Source organism: Rhopilema esculentum, chromosome 21 (genome assembly GCF_057945365.1).
Source record: "Rhopilema esculentum isolate cy_ngs chromosome 21, ASM5794536v1, whole genome shotgun sequence".
In the NCBI taxonomy this organism is placed as follows: Eukaryota; Metazoa; Cnidaria; class Scyphozoa; order Rhizostomeae; family Rhizostomatidae; genus Rhopilema; species Rhopilema esculentum.
Genome location: NC_142835.1, coordinates 10,386,742 through 10,398,268, shown reverse-complemented (window position 1 = coordinate 10,398,268; position 11,527 = coordinate 10,386,742). Strand labels below are relative to the sequence as shown.

Sequence of the window (11,527 nt, the reverse complement as noted above, 5' to 3'; positions counted from 1 at the left end):
TTGTGTTACTATTTTCGCTGATACAGCTTGATAGTGAGCGACGGGGGTTTTGGAAAGAATGTGTCCATTCATTCGATGTAAATAGATTAGACTGGCGCCTTGTGTCTATACACAATGTTGCCATGACCACCAAAGATTTAAGCAAATTACAGTTTTTCAATCTTGTTACCACTTGTCACGTGTATAAACACGGAAAGCAGAGGCACTCTGAAAGTGAGTCTTTAACTTTTCACAACAACAGGGCACCATTGAAGAACTATGATGTATAATTCTATGATACAAAGATTATATATATAATTATATGTTTTAGAACTTCAACAGAAAACTCAAAACGTACTGCCACTTAGAGCTTCACTGGATCATAGAAGAGAGGCAAACCTGGTGGATAAGATCAAAGAGAGGCTCTAATTTCCATCTCCCTCCAATATTTTGGCTCTTGTGCCAAGGGTATAGATTTTATGACTCACTAATAATTTTCGTAACGAAGGTGAATGTGTCATGCTGTACCCTTTTTTCAAGAAAAAACTTTGTAAGAACATGAACCATGTTGGAACATGTTCAGCCTCCGGTGGAAGAAGGATCAATGTGATTTTAGAAAATTTCCGTTCGTGTTTGTTGTAATTGAACAAAGGCCCTAGTCTCTAAGAGACATGTAGTTTGTTAGGGGTTTGAAAAATGTACAAGCCTCATGAATATCTGTTTTATCTATCTCTTATATTTTATTTAGCAAACTATTCGGTTCTTATAAAACAAACAGTGCATGCTTGTTTAGCGTTTACATCCTGCAAGTTGTATATCCAAAATTTTGCTCTCTTAGGAGTCCCAGTCCATCTTTCATTTATTCTTAAACTCTGTTAAACAGCATTGGATTCTCATCCTGACTATTTCTATATTTCGATACCCTAGGAATTCAGTAAAGATCTCGGTTTTACAAAGAAATTGTTCTACTATTAGCTATCCTAGCAGAAATGTAGAAACTGAGAGCCACGAAGGTCATCATGTCCCAAAAATTTTTGTGTCATGAGAAGCGAGTGTCCATTTCGTACTAAATTTTTACAGTAGCAATGTCATTTTTGTCTTTAGTTCTTGGTGACTGGCGACTATGAAGGTTCCTACATCCCTGCACTATGTAAATATGATCTGAAACCAATATGGCTGTCCACTGCACTGCAATAGTTAAATTTCTTGTGAAACCATGCTGCCTTGATTACGACCGCTTAGTAACGTTTTCACTCTACCAGGGCCGGATTAGGTGGGTGCTTTTGGTTCCGAAGCATAAAAACCATACTTAGCAGAGGCCCAGATGAAAGCAGGCGATAATTTTCTGAAGCTAAATAGGTCCAAAAGCAGGCACTTTTTATGCTGCATCATCAGACCAAATTTGGGTTTTATTCTGTACTGCACTCTGTTAAAGGCAACTCCATGTTTTTAGCTTAAGTTATCATTAAGCATTGAATGATTTTGCTTACACTTTGTATTAATGCATTTAATGATTCTGCTCAAATCATTTGTCCAACGTTGTCTAGGCAGAATCCCTTAGCACTGCATTTGATGCACTAACAGAAAAGGCCTCCTTGACATTCCACACGTTCTATATACTTTAAGCGAACCTCATAGAAAGTACCTTCAGAATTAGCATAATCTAGAAACTGCAAGAGGTTCACAAAGCAACCATGGATTCTCGTTTTAAAGTGAATTGATGAAAATTTGAGGAAACTATGGTCATAAAAAGAATGATTTAACTTTTATGCGGAGCCTTGAAAATGTACAAGGACAGATATTCTGTCATAGTACAAAGAGTGCATTTTCAAAATGTGAATCTAGTTTGTTAAATTTGCATTCAAAGCTTTCTTTCAGCTAGTGAATGATTGTAAAGCAAATATGCAGAAGATTTAACTTAACTACATTTGAAATATGTAAAAGAAATATCGACATTGACTTTAATCGCCCAGGTTTGACGTCTAGGCTCGTTTGTTTATATATCATCATTATGAGCACAACAGTCAGAACGTGAAAACCAAAAAGGAGATTTTTACACACAGTATACGAGCAATGGTGTTGTGGAGGTGTAACTCGGTATAACGTCTTTCCGCTTCCTAAAATGTTTTTAGCTGCAGCGTTATACTACCTACCCAAGCAAACAGTGGCGTTATGTTTCTTAAATATCAGTATCATACTTAGATATATAAGTACAAAAGGCAAGCAATTTTTGATTAGACAACATAGCATATAAATTTGTTAGGCTTTCAATATTTGTGTCAAACAAGGATTGAGTAAGTATTAAAGAGATTTAAGTCACACGATGATATCGCAATTGCACTTCGGACATTTGTCATGTAAATTGGGCATTTTTAGTTCGAAGATATGTTTTGTTCGTGATTGTACGCAGAACGGCGGGAAAGAAATTGTTCATTGGTCAAAAAAGAGAAAGATAATAAAAGAAGTAAATGAATATGGTTACCTAGGTCATCTACTATTAGCCGGAAACGAAATGATAAGAAAATTGACAGAAAAATGGTTGCAGGATGGGAACGATTTGGGAAATATGTCAATTCATGAAAAAAAAATCAATGTTTTACATTTGAAGAAGAGAGTAATGGGTAGAGTCATACTGCTAGCAATAATAACATATGGTGTTAAAACATGGACACTGGCATAAATTGGCAGTGGCACAGAGAAGCATGGGAAGAGCAATGCTTAACAACATGCCTCACAAATTGACAAATAAAAGTTTAGGATCATATACCAATGGTTTTGACGTTGGCTCACTCAGGAAAATATGTGTGGCAAATAGGCAAGCCATGTAGCCAAATAGACACAAAAAAGTGGACAGACAAATTTCAATAAAAAGGATGCGAAAGACTTAAAGAGAGATGAAAAGATGATCTGCAGAGCAGAGCATACATCGCTAGAATGAGATGCATGAAGTATAACGCAAACAGTTAAATGTTTAATGCAGAGATGTCTTAAAAAGCACAAAATATTATACTATTCTGAAAAGAACTTATGACACACTGTTTTTGTTTTTCAACTTTTGCTTATAATTTACGATTACACCACTGTATACAAGCTATCTATAGTTCGGGCAAGTTTTAGGGTCAGAGCATTAGAGCAGAAACAAGAATCGACAAAAATCTAAGAGGGTCGACAAGAAACGCCGCCCTTTGAAATGTCCGAGAGTCTCGTACTCTTTTCCTTAGTGAATTCTCTATTAGGTTTACCTACATTGTTGTGAAAAAATCCATTTCCGCTACTCTGAAGTAATCTGTACTTATGCGGCTGGGAGAAGTTATAGCTCCAGTGCTAGCTAATCGGCTGTGAAAGTACACGTATATTTTTATGCAAAACCAAGGTCCAGTGTTGGTGGGCAGTTTCTTAGATTTTCATGCCAATTTGTCACCAAAAGTTCTTACATGTTTCTTTAATCTTTGAGATCAATATCCAGTGATGACGCTCCTCCGAGAAATTGAAGTCAAAAGGTTATTAAAAGGAAACCATTGAGGTTTAACCGAGAATAAATGTAATCTGTATTTAAACTGTTTAAAGTCACTTGGAAATTTATAACTGTTAATCTTTAAAGTTTCTTTGCTTTTTAAATTAAGCTAGGGTTGTTTCTAAACATTCAAAAGTTTGCGTCTACCTTTTATCATAAGCTGCTTCTTATAAAAAATACGTGTAAACTTTTGCTACCACCCTACTTTTCAACCATAGGAGTTAATAGTGAGCTTTACTAAGGAGGCCTGGAGACGAGCTTTAGAGGAACTTGAATGTAAGGCCCTTTTTTATTGTGATCAAGGCCGCTTCAGGGATCCAATGACCATTGAATTCAGCTGGTCGATAAATTGTTTATCATGTGAATATTTCTACTCGTGACTAAATGTAATGTCCGTTATGAGACATCTTTCTGCTGCAGCAGTAAGGACATCTTTCAAGAAGAATTTAATTGAAAAATGAAGAAAAATGCTACATATATTGACAACATTTTAAGACCTTTGATGACTATGTACTACATCATTCAGGCTTATAACACATAGAAAGGGTCGTCTGCGCATGAAAAGGTCAGGGGGCAAGCTTGTAAATAGAGCACCAAAAATTTTTCCAGCGACCCTGCTTTCTATTAAGGGTACATGTTCTCCCCAATGGCTGAAGGGGGTTGTCACCTCTGTTGCTACCGTGCTGCAGACGCCCTTGCTCACCGACAGCTTAAAACTCGAGAGGGGAATTTCTGACCCATAGAAGAAGCATGAAGAAATTGGGAAAAAATGGGGGACCGCAGCTAAATTCACATAGCCAAAACTTCTAACAGCCGATGATTTTATTTACTACTTTTTTAAAAGTAGAGCGGGTTTGAATGCCGGAAGACCTTTCTGGTAGTTGTGTTTGCGACAACAAAGTTTTATAAATAAAGGATTAAAGACAAGTTTGTCATCTCATATTTGTAGAGTTGCTTCGTTTGCCATTCACCGGTGAGTATGCTACTATGCCTGTATTTTTGTTGTGTACTTACCAGTTAATAAGGCAGACAATAACAATTCTTAGCAACATGCAAGATAAACTTATGCAATTAATGAACCGATTTGAAATGATTCCTTATTTGATGTTTTAACAGACAAGAGCAATGTACAGTAGTAACTTGAATAAACGTCCGCCCCTGTTAATTGACAACACATTGACAACACTGTTAATTTTTACAGATTGAAATATTGAATTTCAATTTTTCGACCACCATCTTGATTCTTGCCATAGCATGATATGATTTACAATGCCATACTTGAAATCAACTCTTCCACTAGACCTTAAAAGAGCTCTCATTTCAAAACTCGAAGATGTTTCGATAAAGGTCGAGCAAAATTGAGAGGTAACCTGGAGTAACAGCCTCAGGGCCATGCAGCCAAAGTTTGAGCACTATCCAACCAACCATAAGGGAAGTAGCTGAGGAAAACTCAATTACAAGATACTAAACGGGTTTTCTTTCCTGAATTAAGAAGCTGCTAGAAGTGGTTAATTGCATTTCATTGAAAAGTTTAAACTTAATGAATCTTGTTTTGCCTTAAGAATTGATGCAGTGGTATCTCAAAATGGAAATCCCCTTCCCATAATTTTGCTGCCTGTATTTTCCTTAATCAGAAGAAAACAACATCAAGAAAAGACACGTTAGAATCATCAGGATCTTTTGTCAAGTTCAATTTCCAAGGTATTTCAATCCCTCGCAGCTCCAAATCACCGTAAGAGAGAGCCACAACATTGAGATAGCGATCTCTGAAAATCTTTGCCCTGCGAGATTCGATTAAAGAAAAAGCTGCCATTTGACCAAAAGCCGGATGTCTTAATAAACCATTTAAGCAGGAAATAACGTTTATGAGAATAATTGTCTCGAATAGAATTTGTACCCAATCCATTCCGAGCATGTTAAAATCTGAATTAGATTTAATCGTTCTTGTTCACTGCATTCAAACTCAGAACAAGAAAGGGCTTCAGAGGGGCAAACTTCATCAACTATTCTACCTGAACATTTCTTTGCAATAATTCTTGTACCAAAGCTTTCAGATAAGTTAATGTCTTTTTCGAACGGCTTTACCGCAAGAATTTATTAGGCCACTGCTCCTGATTCAAAACTCATTAGGTGATAAAATTTGGTAACTGGGAGGGGAACTAAACATTGTTCGTGATTTGGAGACCCTTCAAAGAGAGAATCAGCATAGCGAAATAAATTGAACTCAAGAATTCACAAAAGCATTCGTCATCCAAAGATGAAACTTATGTACAACTTAATAAATACTTGACATTAAAATGTACCCGTATTTTGATATAAATATATAAATACTATTACAAATGTTTGATTAGATTTTGATCGCATTAATAAGCCCCCAAAATATTATCTATATCCATTTAGACAAACAGATTATATTTGAAAAGCTATTTACAAGTTTGTTAATTAAAGAACTACTCATATTAAAGCTCTTAATATTCAAGAAAGAGCAATGGCAGCGGAACGGGTACAAGACACCGTTTTCGGAGGTGATTCTCTGCCGGGTTTTCAAACTTTGTCTGTTCTTATCGTTTTATTTCGCACGCAGACACAGCTCTAGACTAAGTATGTTTCGTTTTGACCAAAAGTCATCTTATAACAGTCTGCAATGCTTGAAGGCCCACAAAGGATGGTCAAACATATTCAACATTTCGTCGAATATCTGACAAAAAGGGATTTTTTTAATTCGACCAAACTCAATCTTACACCAGTTTGTAATGTGCAAGAGCCACAAAGGATAGCCAAGCACATTAACCATTTCATCGAGCATTTTATTCTGTACACTGTTCATCGTTGGGTGTAATGTTGGGTGTTGGATGCGATTGGCTAGGCTTAAGCAAACTTATCCGTACTTATGATTAAGAGGGCCAACCAAAAAACTTCGCATTGAACTTCAAAATGGAAAAAACCTTGAATATGGTTTAGCGCTCACCAACACCATTTCTTCTTTTGCGCAGACTTTTATAAATATAAAATAATCAATATATGCAAATTATTTTTCTGAAATTTTACGTTTGGCAGGAAAACAGTAAGATATTTTATCCCGATTTTGATGTTGGAAGGCCTAAACAAATTCTCAACTAAATAAAATGCCTTGCCTTACCTTAACAAATAGATGATAAAGTGTACTTCCTTCTTAATTCATTTGTGATGTAAAGGCCACCAAGATGGTTGGGAGGGAGGGAAGTTGCCCCGGGACCTGAGTTTTGAAAAGGGAGTTATAACAGCAAGAGAGCCTTCTTGTGAAGCTTGCAGTACTCAGATATTGTAAGAAACTAAACTCGGGATTAGCACTCAATTTCTTAATTTTTTGTGGATTTCAGTGCTGAAAGTTTCTTAAAGGCTTTATAAATACCAAACGCAAAATAGTTAATTTGAAATGCAATAACGTAAATCAAGATAACATGAAGATAACTTCTTTTTTGCTTCGTTCTAACGGTGATCAGTATTTTTCTTTTCTTAAATTTTTGGTCACCTTTGGACATAGTTGTTTACAGACAGCCTCTAATAAAAATGACTGTAATTGAACATTTTTTGAGCTTTACATTGTCTGAAAATAGGGCGCCGCAAAAACAAGTTTCTAATCTTACATCCCTCGCAGTGAAAATAATAGCATGAGGGACCTGATTAAATCTTAGACCGCCATCCCCATTAATCTAACTTTTTGATATATAAACTCTATCTGATATTATGTTTAAGATTCAACGACATACTTCAGAATGCCACTAAAGGTCGTCGACGTCTGCCCATCTATTTTTACGACAACTGTAGCTGCACTGGTTTCTGCGCTAAAAGTTACATTTCCAACCCAGAAACCTTTTTCTGATTTTTTCAAAGAAATCCATTCACCTTTACCACCACTGGCAGAAATATGCATTTCAATTACATCAGGAGCAGTTATCTCAAATGGAATTGATTCACCAGAAGGTAAAATCCCATTTCTCGGTTGATGCAGGAGATATCCTGGCTGCCATGAACTGAAAGTTTTTGGAAAAGGCATGCAGTTTTTATCAGCAATTTTGCAATTGATTTGATAGCTGGCAACAAGATCGTACGATTTAACGGAATCTTTTGTCAGTTTGCTTGCAAAAAGCTTGAAATTGTATTTTCCAACTTCAGGGAGCCTTGCAGAAAATGCTATTTCTGCATCTCTTGTTTGGGCAAATGAATAGTCTGTAAGGATCTTGATTTGCTCTTTACCAATAAATTCTAATTTGACACTGGTTTGCATTGGATTTACAGTTCCGATGACTACTTCAACATTTCCATCATTAGCTTCGATAATACCATTTTTATGTGAAACAGGTTTTAGTTGGTTGATGAAGAAATGCTTGGAGAATTTTGCCCATTGCTCAAACTCCTCTATAGCATAGATTGGTTTCATCAACTGCCATTCACTGTCCACAGGGAAATGATCCAATATGAAAAGTTCAGGATCTGTCATGAAATAATGCTCTGTGTAGTTCCAAGCAAATTTCTTATCGTTTCCCACATATCCAGCACCCCACGTAAAATCAAACAGCCACCATTGACCTTGTATCTTGATAGAGGTCCATGAGTGATTGGTTTTCTTCCCATCAAATTTTTGTCCAATTTCGTAATTGTACCCTTTAGCAAACCCATGTATTTCTTTAGACTTGAGACCAGAGCAGCTGAAAACGTAATTATTAAAAAATGTAAAGGATGGTTGCAAATACTGATTTATGATACATTACATTGGAACTTGATTCACACATTTTGGACTGAACAGTGCTTTGTTAACTTAGTCATAAAGCAACATGGATTGTACAGACATTTCTTTCCTAGTGGTGTAGCATTGGGATTACTGGAGCCCATATTGAATGAAAAATAATTTAAAAACAGGACAAAGGGCCCTAAATGTAAAAGAGTAGACCCAGGGCCCTAGAGAGCTTTCTTTTCAGCAGCATACATGCATGCAGGGCCATAGTATTGGGGATGTGATATCCTGTTTAAAAAGAATTATGTTTGAAAAAAAATAGTTTTTTGCCAGTCACAGGCACGTCATGGTTGAATTTCTAAACTTGTCAGCAAATATATGATGACACGCTAACTTTTTCAGCAGATAAGACCCTAACATGTTTTAAGCTTAATAGCCAGAGAATGGGGTGCTTGTATGTTGACATTTTTGCAGATTTTGGATTCAATTTCATCTTAGCCAATTATTGATACAAAAGGGATAATCATAGAATGCTATAAAAGAAATATTTTAAAACAATGCAAAATATTTCACTTGAATCAATGGGTCTGTGATTAAGTCAAAACAATATGAAAACCCTGAATTTAGCAATAGTCATGATAGAGCACTTGTCAAGAAGAACAACAACATAAAGAGCAATAAAAAAGTGTAAGAAAACCACCTGCAAAGGGCAGAAACAAGAGATGAGTATCCAGAACAGACTGCCTTGCCTGTTTTCAATGCATTTGTTTCATCTGCTGCTTCAGACAAATCATTGTTGAAGAAGGCATCTGTATCGTATGAAATGTTAGATGTGACCCAAATCCAAATTGATCTGGCTTTGAACAAATCTGAATCATATTGTCCTGTGAGATATCTAGCAAGTTCTTCAAATGAGCTCATTGAATCTCTTGGTGCCTAAATGGTTTAATTGATACCATAATCAGTTGTGATTTCACCAACAGTTACTGTGATAGCAATGAAACAAAAAATGATGGAGGTCTAAAAACTTGCAATTTTGCAATGATTGAATGATGATTTTAAAAGCCCAACACAGAGTAATGAGTGGTTTCCATACATAAAGTGGTTTCCTAACCAAGAGTGTAAAACCCCTTTCTGGTATCAAAATAGTACATTTGAAAATGAAAAGAAACCTTTTTATTTGCACAGAGACAAATCCAAACAAATCCAAAGTCAAAAGTTTTAAAAATCCTCTTATTTTGGGGGATAACATCGCAAAGATAGAATATGTAAAGAAATGCAATGGTTGCATTCCCAAGAGTCATGTCACCAGCTTTAAATTTTTGGGAAACACAAAATATTATTAATCAAAACAGTTATAGGTTTCTGTTCAACCTTCATCATTTCATGCTAATGTTTGTTTTGTCAGCTATTAATCTATTTTAAATAAAGATGTCAGTTCAGAATTTTCCCTGTTAGCAGATATTTCTTTTCAACATCATAAAAATGCAGCAGCTTTCAAATATAGAACATTTTGGAAGTGGCCAGCCTGTCCCCTAATTCTAGAGTGGCATCATCTGGAGTTCATGCCTTGATTAATTTCAATGTTTCTGATGGCATCCCACAAATAGCAGAAAAATAAAGGGAGTTTGGGTCTGACTTTACCCAAAAAGGGCACAAATATTGGCACTGATCTTGATTTGCAATGTTGTTTGTTGCAGTGATTGAGAAGTAAATTGAGGTTAGCATGGTTTTGAAAGTTTTTGAAAGGTGTGAGTGTAAGTTTTGCTTTATCAAAAGTGCACCTAGTCAGGGCAACACCCAAGGGTCAAAATGTTTTACCCTACTTTGATGGTTTATTGTGCATTTGGATTTTCTTATTCAAAATCAAGTAGCAAAAAAACAATAAAGTTTTTCCTTAAGCAAGAGGGAAACTAGCTTAATTTTCTGAAAAATATATTAAATGACTGCAGCTACAAACCTTTAGAGCGTAAGCATCAATATCCTTAAACACATCTAGGGTTGAGAATAACTGAGATTTTAAATTTCTCTTTGTGATATTATTGGAGGGCGCATTGCTCAGTCCATCTTCTTCCTTGGTTCTGCTGCTCAAAAGTCCACTTTCAGCCTCTGTTATAGCAATAACTGACAAGTCATTATCATTCTCGGTGTCGACAGCACAAGAACGATCTGCTATTTCAGGAGAAGTTTGCCGTTCTTTCTCCTCTTCAACACTGTTTTCATTGTTGTTTTCCTTATCAACGTTATCATTGGAAGCAGGTTGACTTTGAATTTTATGCGCAAAGCGTATTTCCTCTGAAACCGGGCTTGATTTTGGGACACTGTTCACCTCGCTTACAATCGGCTTTTCGTTAGGCCTGTCGAAACTCACTGTTGCTGTTCCACCAGCATTGTTGTTTGGATCAACTGCTCCAGAATCCCGTTTTTCTTTTACAGGATCTTTTCGTGTAGCATTGTTAGCAGTTACTGTTACAGTTTGAACCTTTGATGACGTGCAGCCCATGCTTGCATTTGTTTTCAAACGACTACTTGGCCATTTCCCATTTACACATATTTGTTACTATGGCAACTGTAGCAAGCAAATCGAGGCGAAATAAATATGGTAGTAATTACATGGTGCCAATTTTTGCGACTGTGCCGGGTCAAGTTGATGAAAGCGAAAAGGTTTATATAATTATATAATTTATATGTCACTTTCGAGAAGGTTTTCTTGACAATTTTTAGAGGTGCCCAAACAAATTTCATTTCTTAATAGCAAATAATTTTAAAAGAAAATATCAAATGATCAAACTATTGACCTTCAAATAAAGTGTAGAGGTACTGAATCGACGAACACGTTACAATTTCATCAAATTATTGAATTTACTCAACCTACCTTTAAAACTGCGTTTAGACTAGAGAAGCCATTGCAATAGATGGCGTCGATTGATTTTTGTTATGAGATATCATTTTCATCTTCTGCAGCTGGAAGATTTTTATTTTGTAGGATTTTTCTACATAACTGTGTTGTTTGCTTGCATTTCAAAATTTAGTTTCCTTTTACACGACGAAAAAATGTCAGGTGAAGATTAAAACCTGTCATTTGCAGTTTTTCAAACACTTTCTGTCTTTCTGTGTCATAAGCTTCTACGGTGTGCCAACCTTTGACAAATTTCTTACTGTTCTTGTAAGGAAAAGCTTTTTACACACAGCAAAAGCTGCACTCTTTGAGCTTGCAAAAATATTACGATAACGTTTCCCAATTACTTTTTTGCAGAAAGAAAGCTTCTAAGTGCTTCTCATAACTTTGCTCTTAATCTTTTAAAGCTTCAAAGTTTACG

General features: G+C 35.9%; 1 protein-coding gene across 1 annotated transcript; it reads right to left on the bottom strand.

Moving 5' to 3' along the window:
• Positions 1-2,990: 2,990 nt before the first annotated feature.
• Positions 2,991-10,782, bottom strand: LOC135684691 (kyphoscoliosis peptidase). Its single transcript, XM_089114995.1, has 3 exons — positions 10,168-10,782; positions 8,908-9,143; positions 2,991-8,181 (listed from the first exon to the last, which is right to left on the bottom strand). Exons 1-3 carry the CDS (start codon positions 10,708-10,710, stop codon positions 7,224-7,226), a joined length of 1,737 nt encoding a protein of 578 aa, XP_088971121.1. The 5' UTR covers positions 10,711-10,782; the 3' UTR covers positions 2,991-7,223.
• Positions 10,783-11,527: the final 745 nt, after the last annotated feature.